General features: G+C 34.1%; 2 protein-coding genes across 2 annotated transcripts; both read right to left on the bottom strand.

Moving 5' to 3' along the window:
* Positions 1 to 7,294: 7,294 nt before the first annotated feature.
* LOC149160321 (uncharacterized) lies at positions 7,295 to 8,398 on the bottom strand. Its single transcript, XM_089434580.1, has one exon. The coding sequence runs from the start codon at positions 8,396 to 8,398 to the stop codon at positions 7,295 to 7,297; it is 1,104 nt and encodes a 367-aa protein (XP_089290706.1).
* Positions 8,399 to 17,082: 8,684 nt separating this feature from the next.
* Positions 17,083 to 18,024, bottom strand: LOC149160320 (uncharacterized). Its single transcript, XM_089434579.1, has one exon. The coding sequence runs from the start codon at positions 18,022 to 18,024 to the stop codon at positions 17,083 to 17,085; it is 942 nt and encodes a 313-aa protein (XP_089290705.1).
* Positions 18,025 to 20,820: the final 2,796 nt, after the last annotated feature.

Below are 20,820 nucleotides of genomic sequence, written 5' to 3'. Positions count from 1 at the left end.
GAGAGTATTTTAGGTCATGCCCTTTCTTTCAGCTCGTGTATATATGAATAATATGTAATATTAGAACATCTCTCACTGTATATCATTTTTTCATCTTTTTTTTTTTCATTCATGGATAACATAATATATTGCTTAAGGAGATTCCTTAAAATTAACTTTTCTGTTGTGAGAATTCCAGTTTAAGTGGAACATATTGATACTAAAATCAATGTTTGATATGAAGAAAAGAAACCGAGGTTCAAATACAACGAATCCATTGGGGTCATGGGAGACTCAGAATTATTCCAATTTACATTTCATAACTTGAGCATGTTGACATTTCCGTGAGTGTGCAATTCCTGAACTGTAGAAATAAGGGAAAATTTTATTCAAGTATGGTAGAAGTTAGAAGTTTATTTAGGGCATGAGGTAAAATGCGTTTGTAGATAAATGAATGCAAAATCAAAAAAATCTTTGAAAACATGTTTTGAGTCTTTGACTATATCTTGGCAAGCATTTTAGTGATGATGACATGCATTTTCTAGAAATGTTAAACGCAGTGTTAGAGAGCAGTTTGGTAGACCAACGAGGTGCATTCAAAGATGAATAAAGTAAAACTAGGGCATGCATTTAGTAGCCAACATGGTAGAAAAGTAAACTACATCTTCAGTTTCCCTTTTTGATTCAGGGTGAACCCACAGAGGTGGTTTACACTTTTTGGCAAGCACGCAAGGTGTAATTCGAAGAAAAGAAGAGCTCAATCAAGTATGTTTTAAGTAGTCAATTGAGCAATATATTAGCCCTCGATTAGCCTATTTGAGGGCTTAAATATTGCTTAACCAAGTTATAAAACAAACCCTCGATTGAGCTCCTATGTCACATGTGGTTACTTAGGCACTTGATCTGGTGCCCTATTGGTTTTGGTGGGATATTTGAAAACAAAGCTCAATCGAGATTTTTTAAATTGTTAAATTATCAATTAATATTTGGTTATTGGTGGGGGTTAATGATTAGAAAAGCTTGATCTAGGTATTCACCCCTAGTGAATACAAGTGTTCGATTGAGAGGTTTTCTTTAAGGCTATCTCAAGCTCGATTGAGGGTTTGTTAAACCCTTGATTGAGCTATTTCAAATTTTACCTAAAGCACTCGATCGAGATTTTTAGGTGCTTGGTCGAGCTGTTGAGGGCCTAAAAAATAGAGTTTTAGCTCCCCTTCAACAGATTTATGTGCAACGTCATCTTGTAGCATCATGAAATTTAGGCAATATTTGTCCTTCGATGGTAGAGTTGATCACATTGGATTTGTAAATGAAACTTTTATCCAATAACATATAAGTTTGACATTTTCAAATTCATATGATATTTTCATCTAATTTCTTTTAAATGTTATGCTTGAAATTTTTTTGGACAATTTCAAAGGCGCTGAATGAAAAATCAATAACATAAAATATACAAAACTAAATAATTTCAAAAAATTCCATTATCTCTTCGAAAATTATTCTTGGTTTTTGAATTTATTTAAATAGTAGAGAAAAATACTTTATTAATGCAAGTGTCTGAAAAATGCAAATCAAAAATTAATTCACCAACTTTGAAAAATAATAAAAAATATAATTTTGCATAAAAATTGTTTCAATATGCATATGTTAGTTCTCACTATTTAGGTCATATATATATATATATATATATATATATATATATATTACACGTGGACACACACATAGCTGTTAAAATGTGCGAAAATTTGTGAGGACGATTATTTAATTTAATGAAAAATTGAGAGATTATATGACACATTTTTTTTGCGAAAAACATCATTAGGACAACAACATAATTCTCCACAAATTGCCTTTTTACTCCAAATCAGAATTCACAAAGCTTGTATGAATTTTAAGGGCTTCAATTGGATAAAAGAGTAAAATTTTCAAATTTCATCGCCACATTTGGCCGAAAAGTGTAATCCATCTTCACATTTTCACCCTTCATTTAAGGAGGCCTGGTGGTCATTTTGGTAAAGCCTCAAACAAATTTTTTGATACTTTGTAAAGAAATTTTTTTATGGTATTTTGACACATTAGGAATTTTTGAGATCAGAAATGAAAACCTAGAATTGTAAGAAAGTGGGGAATGGAGAGACAAACATATTCAAAGTTGAATCACTGAATTTGGATTTGAAATGAATTTTAGATGTGAATTTTGGTAAAGCAAGGAAAAATTGGTTGACTTTTATAAAAAACAAAAATTAGTATTGAGTTGGCAGATTAACTGATTGCATTTGGCAATGAGTTTGGAAATTCTGAATTACGGGTCTATAGCCAAAGTTTCAGGCTTCAACCCTAATAGAAAGAATTATATCTCACGGGAAATTGGCCCAATGAATTTCTGACATATCACATGCATTCCTGGAATACCCTTAATTTGACTACATATTGGAAAATACCTCTAACACTCACATTATTTAACCCCTACAAATACGAACCCAATAAGCCTTTCCAATTTAAAAAATCTTTCACTAAATATTGTAGGTACCCATTTTTTCATTGAAATATCTATTTAATACATGTTGGTATGTTGGTTACATCAAGCTCAAAGATTACTGACTTTGGACATATAACACTTAAGAATGGTCTTGTCAAAACATTTTCCATTCACACTGTCCTGTGCTTCTAATCATTTGGTTTCCTTTCAATATCTACAGAAGCGTTCTGCAAGACCTTCAAGACCTTCAACAACACTTTTTCAGGTATACAGTGATGTACTTCCACCAATAATCTTGCAGTGATCTTCATAACAGCCCTCTTAGGTCTCAATGGAGCATCCAGAATTTGGACAGTTTGGTGTACCTGCGCAATCAGAGACAATGTAAAGCTTTTAGACACATGCTAATGGAGTATTATATGGGGAGTTCATATTTGAGACATAGCACAGAAATAACTGCTGGTCTTAAAAACAATTTTGATAACCGGATAGAGGAGAGACTGCCTAATTTGAATCAGGTCGGAGCCTTGGAACAAAGCCTAAAACAATATTTAACTAAAATTTAATCTCCACAGTTTTAATATCTTTTAGGCTCAAGCATAATTCACCTTTATTTGGCATCTATAATCTCTCATTTTGAGTCCCACATTTGTTGGAATTTAATTCCAACTGCAACAATGAATAGCTGGACAAGAATCTGATCCGTAGTAAATACTCCAGGCTGTTCAGTGCAGCAAAGTTGCCTTTGATATTTTTGCACATAAATGTGCATTAAACTCACATAATTGATTTCCCCTGCAGACAGCCGACTTGTTCTTGATAAAGGCATCACCGCCTTGCTGCATTCAATTCACAGATAAGCGTTAGAAGATATTTTGATTATTTTATTGTTTAAATCAGATATGTTTTAAACATATAAATGTAATGAGCGGCAGTAGTGATTTATCACTCTGCAATGTAGCGCAGCAGCGCTCAAATGTAATTTCTGTGTGTTTAAGAAAGAATGTGCAGCAGCACAAGCTCACATGAATGAAGCCCTCTTGCACAGCAGTGCAGGGATTGAAAAGTAAGAGAGAGGCGCAGCAGCGTAAGGTTAGAAGAAGTTGTTTTATGCACAACAGTGCAGTGATAAATAGCAGCTGAAGAATCACACAGAGCAGAGGAGAGCACGCAGCAGCGTGAAGAAGAAGAATAATTTCAGAACAGTGAAACGCACAGCAGTGCACAACAGAGTAGACGCAACAGCGTAGCAGAGATCAGCAAGGGAAAAATGCACAGCAGTGCAGATACCTTGAATGTAATTTTGTTTTATGGTTGTTTGCTGTGAGAGAAGGACAAACCTTGTAACAGTTAGTTTTATTTTTAATAAATACAAGTTATTTTCCTGTTGCTATTATACCAAAAGTTATTGTGTCAAAAATCCCCGTTGCTGTTACACCGTAACTCAAAAAATACTTGACGTCAAAAATTTACGTTGCTGCAACACCACGAACAGCGTTGCTGCAACACAAGTTACAGCAACTAGAAAAAAAACTGTGTTGCTGAAACACCGTTTCCAGCAAGCGATTTTCTGTTTTTTTGTGCAAAAACAGAGTGCAAAAACAGAGCAATTTTTCTCTGTTTGTTATGGAATTTATCAGAAAATTCCAACATGGTATCAGAGCTAGTCCAGGCTCTTTGAAGTGTCAAAGAAGCTGAAGGAAAGATTTCTTGCAGCAGCAACTTCTCCAGCAGTGTGAAGACTCAGCCAAGAAAGAATCTAAGGTATTTTTCAAGAATTTTTTTTCTGTGTTACTGTTGAAGACAGACAGTGATTTTCAAATACAGTCAAGTATTTGAAACATAATTTAAAAGTGCAAGGAATGACCAGCGTTAGCACTAGCATGGGTATTTTTAATACTCAGCTCCCACTACTTAATGGGAAAAATTATGACTATTGGGCAATAGTTATGAGAGCTTTTATTTTCTCAGAAGATTTATGGGAATTTGTTGAAGATGGTTTTGAAGAACCAGCAAATGAGGATGAGTTTAATAGCTCAACTCAGGCAGAGAAAGAGCTGTTGAAGAACTATAAGAAGAAAGATGCTTTGGCCGTCTACTTCTTGTATCGAGCAGTGAATGAAAGTGTTTTTCCACGGATAGCAGCAGCTAAGACATCCAGAGAAGCATGGGAAACTCTCAAGATAGCCTATCAAGGCATGGAGAAAGTGAAGACAGCAAAACCTCAATTCATTGAGGAGAAAGCTTGTGATGAAAGCTTAGAGAAAACAGTGAATGATAAAATCTGTTTGTCTCGTGATGAAGGTGATGAGGAGATGGCTGAAGTACATCCCCAAATAGCGGCGCCAACACAAGGGCAGCAAGTCGCACCCTTGAGGAGAAATGAATGTGCTTCTCCAAGCACACCACAAGAAGCAACAAATGAAGGTACAAATTCTTTGTTTGCTTTATCTAGTCATGTTGATGACCCTGTTTATTTAGAAGATGGAGTTCAAGATAGGAAATGGACAGAACCCATGAATGGGAGAAAGGAATTAAAGTTCCTTGAAGATCTGTTTAAAGAGTATGGAGTTCGATATGTAACTCTTGCCAAGATGGCTGAGATGGGCTTCACTGCCAAAACCCTTGTCAATATGACAGAGGAAGAGATTGAAGATTTGATGAAGACCCTGGAAGAACTCTATCATATGAATCTTCCTATAGGGGAGATATATGGAATTAAATCTGTCATAAGAGCAGAGAAGGAGCAGGTTGCTGATATTCTGACCAAACCATTGGATCAGAAAAATTTCGAATTTTTGATGAAGTGTCTGGGTATGACTGATAACTCAGCAGTTGAAATTAAGGGGGAGTGTTGGAATTTAATTCCAACTGCAACAATGAACAGCTGGACAAGAATCTGATCCGCAGTAAATACTCCAGGCTGTTCAGTGCAGCAAAGTCGCCTTTGATATTTTTGCACATAAATGTGCATTAAACTCACAGAATTGATTTCCCCTGCAGACAGCCGACTTGTTCTTGATAAAGGCATCACCGCCTTGCTGCATTCAATTCACATATAAGTGTTAGAAGATATTTTGATTATTTTATTGTTTAAATCAGATATGTTTTAAACATATAAATGTAATGAGCAGCAGTAGTGATTTATCACTCTGCAATGTAGCGCAGCAGTGCTCAAATGTAATTTATGTGTGTTTAAGAAAGAATGTGCAGCAGCACGAGCTCACATGAATGAAGCCCTCTTGCACAGCAGTGCAGGGATTGAAAAGTAAGAGAGAGGCGTAGCAGCGTAAGGTTAGAAGAAGTTGTTTTATGCACAGCAGTGCAGTGATAAATAGCAGTTGAAGAATCACACAGAGCAGAGGAGAGCACGCAGCAGCGTGAAGAAGAAGAATAATTTCAGAACAGTGAAACACATAGCAGTGCACAGCAGAGTAGACGCAACAGCGTAGCAGAGATCAGCAAGGGAAAAAATGCACAGCAGTGCAGATACCTTGAATGTAATTTTGTTTTATGGTTGTTTGCTGTGAGAGAAAGACAAACCTTGTAACAGTTAGTTTTATTTTTAATAAATACAAGTTATTTTCCTGTTGCTGTTACACCAAAAGTTATTGCGTCAAAAATCCCCATTGCTGTTACACTGTAACTCAAAAAATACTTGACGTCAAAAATTTACGTTGCTGCAACACCACGAATAGCGTTGCTGCAACACAAGTTACAGCGACTAGAAAAAAAACTGTGTTGCTGAAACACCGTTTCCAGCAAGCGATTTTTTGTTTTTCTGTGCAAAAACAGAGTGCAAAAACAGAGCAGTTTTTGTCTGTCTGTTATGGAATTTATCAGGAAATTCCAACAACATTATCACTGTGATTTGGGAGGTCTGCACAGGCTGCTTATGAAGAATAGGAAGAATGCACTGTCAAAAAAGCTATAATTAAAGTGTCTATCAAGTTTATATGTCCCGATATATCCCTGCCATAACTTATAACTTGGAGTTATAACTTAGAGTAAGAGATGGTTTGACTCAGAAGCTACAACATCTCTACATAGCAAAAATGCATCACAATTACTAGGATCCATATAAACAATGTCTCAACAAAAAGTTAACAAAAAGTATTATCGGAATCTCACACTCCCTGGGCATCATTAAGTATCTGACTGAAGGTCATCTCAGTAACTTGCTGAACACAATAAATAATTAGATGAATGCTTACATTAGGTAAAATATATGCTTACAGTTTTAAGATGAATGCCTATAAGTATCAGCAGTCACTACGGCATTAACAAAAAAAAAAGATGAAGGGTTATCAGGATCAGGAGGGACTGATGCAAAAACAATACGAAGAATGCATATGAAGGTAGGTAGGCACTGCCATGGAAATAATATGAATAATGCCCATGAGGATAGGGAATGAAGGTGAGAACTTGGGTCTCTACTAAGCTTGCAGGCAAGCATTTAAGCCCTAGGACTTGAACTTCGTCAGCTCTAAATCAAAATTAATTTGCTTAGGAAAGGAAAGTGAGAAAGGAACACTAGAAGGCTTTGAAGGGGCCGCTGTAAAAAACAGTAACAGTGGTCTACAGTGATGCCTATCAGGATCTACAGGGATCACTGTCAACAACGAAAAAATAAGGGGAATGCACATTGAGATAAGTGTACATAACAAGAAGACGAATCCCTATGAGTCTCAGGAAGCAGCATTGCAAAACAATAACAAGAATGAAGCCCAAGATAAGCAGACATAACAACAAGAGAAATCCCTATTAGCCTCAGCAAGCAGCATTGCAAATCAATAAGAGGAAGGGATGTGTGCCAAGAGTAGGGCTGTTACCATACTACTTTCCATTGATGTCAATGGACTGCTTGCAGTGGGTTATGGCTCCTTGAATAGCACTCTGCACCTCCATCAATGCGCTCTGACTACTGCGGTACTTAGGAAGCTTCTGCTGCATTTCAGAAGGTTGTTGCTTCCCCTTACCCAAATGCTTGTAAAGTAGCTTCAAGTTACCAGGGAAATATAAGGGCGAACCACATGAGAATGACATCTGATTCTCAGTTCTCTCTGAACCCAGATATCTACCATTTTTCACTCCATTTCTTCCTCCGGGTTTCTCCGGATCTCCAAACCTAATTTTTTCATTACAACTCTGTGAAATCTTAACGTACAGAGGCTTGATCTTATTCACATACTTTTGAACAATCTCCTTGGTTCTCTTTTTATCCCTATCCATATTTTTACAATGTCCTTCTCCATGATCAGAATCTTCTGATTTCTTCAGAAACCAATTGCTTCCATCTCTCTTGGCAACCTTAGAATTATCTCTAGTGAAAATAGACACCAGTGGTACTTCCACTACCTTCAAATTCAGAGTAAGTAATCTATTCTGCTTGGGCACAGGAGAGTCCATACCAACATCAGTACCACACTTAGCACAAGCTGACTGGAAATCCATATCAATTTTAGCTCGCTTTCTCAATCCAAACAAAGATATCTTCAACTTGGTAGCAGATTTCAGCAAGTTGGGGAAATGGCACTTGATTCCTAAAGGAACGTTACTAGAAGAGTGCACAGAGGCATGGATATCCTTAATATCAACATCATATTCACGAGGTGTAGGTATTAGTTGAAGGGGAAGCGGCTGGCCTGGGTACAAGAAGTTATCTGCAAGAGAAAGGCAGTGATTTGGGTTTGGAGAAATAGCGCTACGAATAGAGAAGTTGAATTCAAATTCATCTTCGCTATGATCCTCGTCTGAGCTTGCGGCTAAATTTCGGATTGGAGAGGTGTCTGTTATTGGGGACACGGGGGATGAAATATCTATGTCAAAATATTGAACATCGTCTGCTTGAGGAGGTGTGTATTCATGACGGTCACCCTGAATATCTTCTGCTGAGCTTTCCGGATGGTATTTGCATAGACTTCTACAATAATTCTCCATTGGATTTGGATTGAAACCTTCAAAGTATATTAACAATGATAATACTCTACTAAAATGACTCTAAGAGCCTAGAGCCTGCCCTAGTATTCTGTTATGCATTGATGGGTAATTTTCAAGCAAGTATCACTTATTGGAATGGTCTAACTGGGCAGAGGAATTGCCCGAACGGTTAAAAGTGGTCAAAATCCAGGTAAATTCAAAAAATCTTGTAGGGGCAGTGTTTGAATCGTGTTTTTATGGTGAAAATGGATTCAGTACCATCAAAACAATCTAAAACACCTAAAACACCTAAAATTTTGAAGTTGAAAGACTATAACTTAGATTTACAAAAAGTCTTACCGGATTTTCTCCAAATATAACTGGAATTTCCATAACATTCCAGACAACTCCTCCACCTAACTCCTCCCCTAGTTAAACTACGCGTCACTGATTTATAGGGGCAACGTGCAGGTTGCAGAGGAATGTGTTCAGTGATATCTCTTTTATTTAGGTGCAGCGTGCAGATTGCAAGGGGATGTGTTCCGTGTTTCTTTTTTATTTAAGTGCAGTCACACTTACTGGAGCACTTCGTGATTAGTAAGGCTTTGGGTTTGTAAACAATAACTCCAACGTGCTCCCACAACTTCATAAATAAAACAAGAACATTGTTAACCTGTGATTAAAAAAGTGAGTAGGTGTCGATGGATTTTAATATTTTAGTCACAGGATTGTCTATTTTCTTGGAAATCCGGTAAAAGAACAAGTGTCAGATGTGAGCGTAAGATAATGATGTGAACCTGAGTTAATTTAGTACAAATTACCTCTTTAGATTACTACAATTCCTACACCCAAAAAAATTTCCACAAAATTAGACCGACATACTCCATAAATATCGTTGTCTTTGGCCTGTGGATAACTGATCACGGTAGTTTTGTTTTTGAGAATTAATGTTAGTGTGATGTTGAAGAGTTATACTGTTTCCAATACTCTGGAAGCTGCTCCTATGAATGGGATTGAGCATCTTCATGAATAAAGCTGATTTAAGATCAATGAAGGTACATTGAACTTACAATATTACATTATTTAAGAAATAATGTCGCGCAGATGTAGGGTGTCCCGCAGACATGGAAGAGTTTACATTTACAGAACCATTCAACTGCACATCCCACAAAGTTCAGCATTCCAATGTCCATGGAAAGTGCACTTTTATCCAATCACGCACGTTTGTACTTCACGTATAAACTACAGAAACCGAACGGCGTTAGTGCCCTTTCGATTTAGGGAAGAGACAACCGAATTAAGACGGCTTCACTGATATTACGAATTGACAGAATGGACTAACGCACGTTTGTACTTCACCTATAAACTACAGAAACCGAACGGCGTTAGTGCCCTTTCGATTTAGGGAAGAGACAACCGAATTAAGACGGCTCCACTGATATTACGAATTGACAGAATGGACTAACGCACGTTTGTACTTCACGTATAAACTACAGAAACCGAACGACATTAGTGCCCTTTCGATTTAGGGAAGAGACAACCGAATTAAGACGGCTCCACTGATATTACGAATGGACAGAATGGACTAACTTCCTCCTCATATCCGTATATATACATTTAATCTCTATATTGAAACAAATAATTTGTGTGTGTCTTGTTAATTTGAGTGTCAGGAAAAGTTACGAGGGATTTTCTGTCATCGTGTAAGGATTTTGAGATAAATAATTTATGCCTATGTCTTGTTAATTTGAGTGCCAGGAAAAGTTACGCGGGATTTTCTGTCATCGTGTAAATTTGAATGGTTGAGTTTCTAATAAAATGTAGGTTAATATAAAATTTATTGATTTGAATTGGAGTATGTTTTACAAATAAAATAGGTTAATGGTTCTAGAAATTTCTGGAGAAGTTAAAGCTTGCTTTTTTTACTAATCATTAACAAAATAATTTTAGGTGTTATGGTCTTTTAAGTTAATAGTTCCAAGAGTAAAAGCTTGTCCCATTACTAATAATCAGCAAAATAATCTCAAGAGTTTTTCTTAAAAGACTATGATAGTCATCTTTACATTGAAAAATAACAATCAAACTAACAATTAAATAATAATATATTTTCGCACTATATTACTTTAAAAAATAAAAACTTGATTTTCTCACTATATTTATTTTAAAAAGACAACAAACAAACAAACATCCTAATTTCAAGTATTGACTTTTCTATTGTGTGAGTATTTTATTTTTCACTTGGTTGAACTTGTGATTTACATTGGAATTCAGGGAAATATAGTTTGTATTCCTTCCTTTCTTTTCTTTTTGTGTAAAATTTAGATATTCAAAATGAAGTGAGAACTTTACTATGCCATGAAAAAAACTCTATAACTTCTATCTTTTAGCCTCAACACTTTTACCAAATGAAATGATAAGCCAAAACAGAAAAAAAGAAAAGAAAAAAGATTTAAGATTGTTAATGACTCTCCATTGGAAGGTGAGGCAAGGAAATCGGAAGCACATTTTTATTATTGTTGCAGTCATGTTCCCTGTTGAGACCATAGGCTAGTCTCATTATAATATATACTATTCTAATTATAGTCATAACAGGTTTTGAGATTCATGATACTGAGTTAACGCGTCAATATTGTCTTATAGTATAAAGCACAACAACCAATATAGTCATAACAGGTTTTGAGATTCATGATACTGAGTTAACGTGTCAATATTGTCCTATAGTATAAAGCACGACAACCAATATAGGGCCATTAATGGGTAGGGAGGTGGGGAAATATATGTTACACGTGTGACATACATTGCCTGGGCATTAATGGGCAGGGAGGTGGGGAAATATATGTTACACGTGTGACATACATTGCCTGGGCATTAATGGGCATATAGCATCGTATATATTGATAGCCATAAAATACTGACTAATGGGCATATAGCATAGTATATATTGATAGCCATAAAACATTGACTAGTAACAATTTAAGGAATATTGTTAAATCCTATACAATATTAGAAATTAAGAATTAAGAATTAAGAATGAAGTTATATTTTAATATAAATAAATAAATAAAGTTAATTATTTTTTAAATAATTACATTAGAAATAATTACAAAAAATTTTATTGTATCATTGAAATTAAATTTAGACCTAAAAAAAATCATTCCTTTCACTTATCTCACAAAAATCCAATTTACTCTGACATAAATATAAAACTAGTCATTGCCTCAAAATATGCAAAGAGAGGCCCATAGGATTGTTAAATTGTGATAATTTTAAAGACATGTTTGAATTCAGCATCACAATATTATCTGTCTTTTAAGCAAAAATATATCACTATTTAATAAAAAAAATGAAAAGTGGAATTTCAACCCATTAATTGATTAACTTTGCAGTGTGAGTATGAAAATAACACAATCAAATTGAGAATATAGTGTTATTTCCTCAAATAAATAAAAAACTTAACTCAATTATTTAATTGGATTTCATTTTTAAATATATTTTTACTTATTTATTCATTATGAATTGAATGATTTTAATTTATATAATTTATAGACTTCATTACATGTAATATTATGGGAAACATACCATGGGTCAACATAACCAGCTCAAAAACCATGTACTTTAAACATAACCACTTTGACTCTAAGAATGAGTTAAGTTTGCCTAACAAACACCCTTTAAACCTGACTTGGGAAAACTCTTTCAGATCCAATCTCCGAAACTTAGTGTCAATTTACTATAGGTATGCTTCAAGTCTTACAATAGTATGTCTCATTTACATATTGTAATAGATCTATTACTCTTGGCCAAAAGACATATTACAACAGAGGATATGAAGCCTATTTATAAGTTTCATTAGATGCAATATTATGGAAAACATAACATTGGTCATTAATACCATTTCCCTAAAAACCACTTACCATAGACCTAACAATTTTGACTCTATGAAAAAAATTTCACAATTATTTTTAAAAAGTTCTTCTTCCCTTCTCACCTTCTCACACTGGATGCTCTCCTCATGTTACGAAAATCATTGGTTAGATAAAAGTGCATCTCAACCTCAGTCTCCAATTTTGACTCTCACAATTGCTCTTTGCATACTTGCAACATCTTACAAGAGACTCAATCTCTCATGCTTCTACCAAAATCATTGGTTATATAAAAGTGCATCTCAACCTCAATCTCCAATTTTGACTCTCACAATTGCTCTTTGCATACTCGAAACATCTTACAAGAGACTCACTCTCTCATGCTTTCAAAACTTTTACTGTGACAATCATGTCATAGAGCACTCCATCTTTCTTAAGCACTGAAATTAGACAATTTGACCATCTTTGTAATACACTCACGCAAAGGCTCACAACCATGGCTCTAATACCACATGTTATGAATCGATACCGAGAAAGATAAATATAATAAATCAATTTTAATAAAATATATATCCACAACATATAAATCATGACACACGATCTTGGAAATCATAAATCAGAAAATCATATCGTAATAGATCTATCACTCTTGGCCAAAAGACATCTTACAACGGAGGATTTGAAACCGATTTATAGGCTTCATTACATGCAATACTATGGGCAATATACCATATGTCACAAAAATCATGTATCTAAAAACCACATATTGTAGACCCAACAACTTTGACTCTATGATTGAGTCAAGTTCACATATGTGTGTGTGTGTGTGTGCGAATCCATCTTAACTCTGATGTATCTAGAATCAAATCTCTTAGGTGCAATTATCTCTTTAAGTTTTATACTTTAATAAAGGCTTACAAATTGAAAGATGTGATCCCTCTCAATGCATTATAAATCTAGAGTTAAAATTTATACTTGTAATTCTACATTTATATTTCTAATAACATTGAATAATCAAAAGTTATTTTCCTAATCTAAACTTGATTTATGAAATTTAAATTTTCCAACCCAATTTACAAAAATTCTTGCTATCTATCTATTCATTTTCCCATTTTCTTTTGACAATAAAGTACACAACCATATTATCTTATTTAAAATAATACCACCAAAAGCTTTCAAAACTATTACAACATATAATATAAATTAATATTACCATAAAACAAAACAAACCTAAAAGAAGAACCTTTATTCCCATATTACAACCTACATGTTCTTTAAAAGGAATTTAGATTTGATTGCTTGAAAAAAGCTTCAAACAAAGTGCCCATGGAACAAGTCCAATGCTTCAATGTTTGGAGGACTTGGCGGAAAAGATCATTAGCATCATAATTGAAATGTATTCATCATGACAAGAAAATTTCAATCTATTAAATACTTCCATGGCTAGGTTAAAACTGTTAATGGAAAAAATAGCAGAGGTTATGATAGTTGGACATTGATTTTTATGATGGTTTCAGAATTAGTTTAAAAATAGGTTATGATAGTTGGACATTGATCTTTATGATGGTTTCAAAATTAGTTTAAAAATAATTATAAAAATTAATTGTAATTTAATTCTAGATTAGTGGGAATTTATTAGTGAAAATCTTCAAAAGACTTACCTGAAATTCCCAAAGCCACAATGACTCTTTTTAAAAGAGTAATCTGTGGTCTATACCCTTTAGTAGATCTCTGTCCTTCCAACTAACAAACTAGGAAAATATTCAAGAATATGAAAGTGAGTGATTCAAGGGCAATGGTTTTGTTTGAGAAAAAAGAATTGGCTACTTAAGTGTGAAACTTTGAAAGGAAAAGATTATCATGTTATTTGCATCCATAAATAAACATATTTTTATCAATTCATACTTGAATCGTTAATCTCCTTACCCTAAGTACAACATTAACATGAGCATGAGCATGCACTAATATGAAAAATGCATCAACTACTTCATTATTTCACACATGTAAATTTGACTAGGTTTGGAAAGACTAATCCAACCATCAAATAAAAATGCAACATTGACACATCTAAAATGTTTTCTTGCCATTTGTTTTGTTAGATTTTTACTCCAATCCAAGCTTGTTAATTGTTTCATGCTCGAATGACATATACAATCAAATGATATATACAACTTATAACTTTCTTGGTTTTCAAATTTCACCATGGAAGTTGCCAATATACTTATGTCCTTCATCTTGGCTTGAAAAGAATCCCCTCAAAATCAACATTTTTTTAATAAAATTAAAATTGAGATTTCTTGGCACCACCCCATGCAGTTACATTATAGATATTATTCACAAAGAGGAGGAGCATGAATACAATGTTCAGATAGTAACCAACTTGGTTTCGTTTACCAATTCCAACAAGCCTGCAGGTGAGGGGTATGGAACTTGGGAGGTGTTGTACTCAATTTAAAGTTTGAGTAGTTTGGTGTTTACTTGTACGACTGGTTCTAGAGGTGCTTGAAAACTATTAAGTTTATCCCACTTGAAATTGTTGGAGGAAACTGAACAAGTTAAGTGAGGACCACTATAAGTAGAATAATTTATTCCGCTCCAAGAAACTTTGTTTTGAGGTGATAAACATATACAATTGACAAATATAATAGGTAATCAACTTATAATACCACAATCAACTCAGCTCAACACAGAATGATATCTAAAACAGTTCAGTGCTCACAATTAGCCTAAATGAATGATCTTACCTCATCAAAGGAAACAACCCTTGTAGTTATCATTCTCAAAGAAAACTGACTACAATTCAGAAAAAGTCATGAATCCCATCATGAAAATGCCTATTGCTTTTAGGATATATTCCATCAACATAATTCCCATTCTGCAAACTTCTTTCTTCCTTGTGGTTCTTTTAGCATATGCATATTCTCTTGGGAAAATTATGACTCTCAGATGACCCTGTGTTATAAGCATCCTGTGTTTTGTGTGTTTCTTCAACTATGTCTTCAAATGTCCATCTACATTCTTCATGGTTCAATTCAAAGTCATGACCATGGTAAACTGAGCTAGAGGAAGAAACTGATTTGGCCCAAATAGCATAAAATTTCAATAAAACCAAGAACATAATGATAACCAAAAGGACTCAACTTAATACAATTGCAACTGAGATTCCAGCAACTGCTCCCTTTGTCTGTTGATTCCTTCTAGATATTGAAGATTCTAGAGAAGCCTGTGAGTAGGGATCCAATGGCTTTCCGCAGGGTCCGTGATTTCCCACAAAAGAGATCCCAGGCCATTTGGAAGCACTCAATGGGAGTTGTCCTCGGAGAAAATTATTGGATAATTTCAACTCATCCAAACTTCTAAGATCCCCAATCTCATCAGGAACTTGACCGCTAAGTTGGTTATTGGAAAGATTGAGAACCTCGAGCATCATTAAATCCCCTAGCGAAGGAGGAATACTTCCAGACAAAAGATTACCACTCAAGTCTAGCATGACTTGTAAATTACTAATATCTCTAATATCCGTTGGGATTGACCCTATCAAAGAATTGTCTACGAGCCTCAAGTCATAAATCTTTTCACAATTTTTTATAGAAGAAAGGATTCATCCAGAAAGGTTGTTATTTTGCAAATAGATAACATTCAAAGCAACAAGGTTCCCCAGCTGGCCTGGTAAACTACCCAAAAGCTTATTATTTTCAAGAGCAAGTTTGATGAAACTAGTACATTTCCCAAGCTGGGATGGAATTGTTCCATTAAATTCATTGAAGAAGAGTTTCAGCTCTCCAAGCCAACGAAAATCACCAATCCAAGGAGGAATGGGTCCAAAGAGATGATTATTATTTTGATCCAGATGGTCCAGTTGTGTGCACTTGGAAAGCTCTGCAGGTGACACACCAGTGAGCTTATTCCAAGATAAGTCCAACAGATTGAGCTCCAACATCTGGCCAAACTATTTAGGAATGTTGTCATTCAAGCCATTCCTACCTAGTTGGAGACGGTGTAAACCTCTGGAATCACCCAATTGGGATGGGATTTCCCCTGAAAAACTATTATTTGTCCAGTCCAATGTTCTAAGAAAACCTGAACCACAAAGAGGAATAATGCTTCCATTCAATTTGTTGTTCGAGAGATTTATATTAGTCAGGTTTTTCAAATTAATCAGGTCTCTAGGAAGAAGTCCTTCAAGGGAATTATTATATAGAACAAGCATCCGTAAACCTTTAAGCATTCCAAAAGTTGGTGGTATCGTTCCAGATAGCTTATTGTCTATGTTGCATGAGTTTCTGGAACTTGGGAATGTTGGGAACTTGGGTACAGGTGCCTGGAACGGGTAGAGGTTTCCCCAAAATTTCCAGGAAACGGCTAATTGGGAACGGTATTATTATATAATAAAAAAATAATTACTATATATATATATATCTATATCTATATATATATATATATATATAATAATCACAATAATCACAATATTTAAAATATATATATATATATATATATATATATATATATATATATATATATATATATATAGATATATATATATATATATATATATATCACAATATTTCAAATATTAAAATCAATTTAAAATTTTAATTCATTATATGAATATCAAATTCAAAAATGAAAATTTGAAAATGCAAATGATTCAAGAGACACTTTTGAATTTAAGAAACATAGTGAAAATCAAAGAACTCATCATATTAATATTCATATTGCTAGCATGCCCAATGTAGTACATAGTAAAACAAAAATGACAAATGCCCAAAGTGGCAAAGTAATACATGGTCCAAAAATGCTCAATGGCCAAAACAGAACATTAAAGACTAAAGTTGAACATGATCATAAAGTGAAATCTTCAACATCAAGATTATCCATATAACCTTGAGCCTCGCTAGGCACTCCAACTTCATCATCACCATCATCAATATCAAGATCGCCTGCAATGCTACCCAAAGGTATGCCAACTAAACCTGCATCTGGTGAAGGATTATCCTCATCATCATCAATCTGAGAAGCCTCCTCAGCATCAACATCCCATCTTGCTGCAGGGCCATCTAAATATTCAGGTAGCTTCCTTGAGCAAAGTCGAAGACTACTATGCATATAAACCAATTTCTCTGCTCTCTTAGAGGTAAGCCTATTCCTCTTAACAAAGTGAATGAAACTATAAGTAGACCAATTCCTTTCAGCTGCTGATGAACTAGAAACCTGAGATAGCAAGCATGAGGCAAGATTTCGAAGATCTTGGGCTTTTCCCCCATACATTCTCCACCATCCAATGGGATTCCTTTGTGCATAAATTTTGATGTCCACCCTTGCATCTTGAGAGAATTTGGAAGGGTTTAAGGTAGCAAAATCAATAAATTGTTCCTGCATTATAGTTGCTTCATTAGGTGTATAGATTTTGCATATGGCATCAAGAAAGCCTTGTTTCACTTCTTCATCATCAATGGGTAGAACTCTGTTTGGTCTCTCCATATACCACTTTGGATTAAGGGCATAAGCAGCCATGTGAAGAGAGGTATTGAGTTTGATCCATCTCTTCCCTATTATCTTATGAATTTCATTGAAGAACTCCAAAGAGGGGTTTCTATCCCGAATGATGTGCCTTATCTTGCCTACCATGCTATCAATACATTCATAAACTTCTCCAAGGGTGGGGGAATCAGAATCTGCATACCTAATCAATTCCACAATTGGAGTTGTGAAAGAAACAACATATTTACAATCAGACCACCAATCATCATTGAGAAGCTGCTCTCTTATCTTCTTTGCCTGCATTGATTTAGATTCAGACCATGCATTCCACTCTTGGGAAACAACGGTGGCTTGTAAGGATGCATGCACCTCAACCATACGTTGAAGAAGAATGAAGTATGTAGCATATCTTGTTTCTGTAGGTTTCAAAAACCTCTTCCTTGAGTACATCTTATAGATTGCTAAAGAGGCATGGTGGTTGCAAATGTACATTTGTGCATCTCTTGCATCTAAAATTAGTTTTGCAATCCAAGATATTTTTCCAATGTCTTTGAGGACATTATTCAAGGCATGTACACAACAAGGAGTCCAAAAGATATGCCTATATCGACTTTGAACCATCAAACCCGTTGCTTTGCAAACAGGCGCTGCATCTGTGATTACATGTACTACATTTGAAGGACCAAGCTCATCAATTGCTTCTTTCAATACTTCAATCCTTTAGTTTCCCAGTGGGAGATGTAACAAAAATATTCAACAATGGCCTTTGTTGAATGTCTGTCCAACCATCCATAACTATTGAACATCCTAAATAAATCCAAGATTGTTTAAGGGGGGCCATAAGCCCCTGCATTCTTGTCACCCCTTTATCTAACAATGATGTCCTCATTTTGTTGTAATTTGGAGGTGCATATCCTGGCCCAGCAACTATGATTTTTCGCACCATTTCTTTGTAATGTGGAGAATGGGTAGCATTAAATGAAATTCCATTTGCCATAAAAAAATCGGCAATAGCATCATCAGCCTCATCCCTATGTACTACATTGTAGATTTTAGAAATTTGTTCCTGAGCAAAACTAGCAGGCCTCTTACTCCTCTCAGAAGTAGACCCCCCCACAGACTTAAATTGGTTTGATGCATTTTGATTAACTGAATCTTCCATATCATGGGAAGAAGATCTAGGTACTTTAAAATTACAATCATTGTCCAAGTTCATTACATTGGATCCTAGGGAAGCCATATGAAGCTTTGTCAACTCCATCCTTTTCAAAACAGTACATGTACAACCCTTTACACCATCACCGGATAGGGATAGAAGATGATGCCACACCCTAGTGTAGCTTCCTTTAAACACATGGTTACACAATGTGCACATCCATTCTTCACAACCACCACTATTATTTTTCTTGTTTTTAGTAATTTTCTTCACAAACTTTAACAAGGGTTTCTTGGGGTTTGTGCTTTGTTGGACTTGACCACTTGGAATTGGAGGAAGAGAAGAATTTTCATATCCACTTGTTGGTATTGAACTACCACCCTCCATGATTTTCCTGATTAATACAAGAGACAAAAAAAACACATTATAAACAAAATTTACAATGAGAAATCAAAAAATAACTTGTACTTACATACAAAAACACAAATTTACCTATCAAGTTCTGCCTATGAATCAAAATTTGAACCAACAATAAGGATTAACAAAAAAAACACACTAAGGTTTACATATCTACCTATGTGGATAATGACTACTATCTATGTGGATAATGCCAATAAAACAAAATAGAAAAACTTTGATGTTTTGCATTTAGTTATAAAAAAGAAGCATTGACATAAAAAAAATAATGAAATAAATTAGCATAAACTAATCTTTGCTCTAACTTTTAAGTGGTTAAGGGCTTACACCCAAGTACTTTTTATTTCTTTTCATACTTACTAGGAACAACTATGTAAGGTAATTTTGTACCATTATTAATATATCTACAACAACATATCATCTAATGAGATGAGAAGAAGTCCAAGACAATAGAAAAATAGATTGAGCATTTTTTTTTAGCAGATCTTCAATATGAGGTCCCATGAGTGAGTGTGCCAAGGTTCTATATTGTCAAATTTTACTCCCATTTTCTTTTGCACATCACCAAAGACCTTAGGGAACTACAATTTGCAAATTTAATGGCTTCTTGTATTTTAATATTTAACTTAATTACAGTACTATTTTGAAATTTGATGTATAGAAGCTAAATTGAAAATAAAAATGAAGTTAAATACTTGAATTTTCTTTATTATTAAAAATGTGCCATCTAATTAAAAATAGTTATCCAAGTTAAAAATAAATAAATCAAATTGAAAATAAAAATGAGTTAAATACTTGAATTTTCTTTATTATTAAAAATCTACCATCTAAATAAAAATAGCTATCCAAGTTAAAAAGCCTAAGGGAATTGCAATTTGCAAATTTAATTACTTCTTGTATTTTAGTATTTAACTTAATAAGTTAATTACATTGTAGACTATTTTGCAATTTGATGTATAGAAGCGAAATTGAAATTAAAAATGAAGTTAAATACTTGAATTTTCTTTATTATTAAAAATGTACCATCTAAATAAAAATAAATATCCAAGTTAAAAATAAATAAATCAAATTAAAAATAAAAATGAGTTAAATAATTGAATTTTCTTTATTATTAAAAATCTACGACCTAAATAAAATAGCTATCTAAGTTAAAAATAAATAAATCAAATTATCTTATAACATCAAAGTTGAGGTCATATCATGATAGTCTTACCTGCATTTTAATAAAAGCAGCTAGAATGCTTAACCAAAACCTATACAGAGCATTTTTATATGTAAAAGAACAAATTAGGTATATTATTCCACTTCTGCCTTCCAAACCTTTAAAAATTCTTGAGAAGAAATTTATCTAAAGGTTAAAGTTTCTGTCAAAAGATGAGTTAAAAAATTTAACACTATGTAAGTTAATTTTGCACCATTACTAATATTAAATATATGATTAATATCCAATCCCACTAAAGAAAAAGTGTAAATTAAAAATAAAAATAAAAAATTGTCATAGTTAAAACATTTTGTTTGTGTTTTTT

This window comes from Pinus tabuliformis, chromosome 5_2, assembly GCF_031772625.1.
Source record: "Pinus tabuliformis cultivar Carrire ecotype Pingquan chromosome 5_2, CPIR1, whole genome shotgun sequence".
Classification (NCBI taxonomy): domain Eukaryota; kingdom Viridiplantae; phylum Streptophyta; class Pinopsida; order Pinales; family Pinaceae; genus Pinus; species Pinus tabuliformis.
Note: the sequence above shows the minus strand (reverse complement) of the source record. Positions and strands in the feature narration are given on the sequence as shown.

Excerpts from the sequence above, each read along its gene's own strand:
- LOC149160320 (XM_089434579.1), bottom strand. The coding sequence starts at position 18,024 with ATGCAGGCAAAGAAGATAAGAGAGCAGCTTCTCAATGATGATTGGTGG.
- LOC149160321 (XM_089434580.1), bottom strand. The coding sequence starts at position 8,398 with ATGGAGAATTATTGTAGAAGTCTATGCAAATACCATCCGGAAAGCTCA.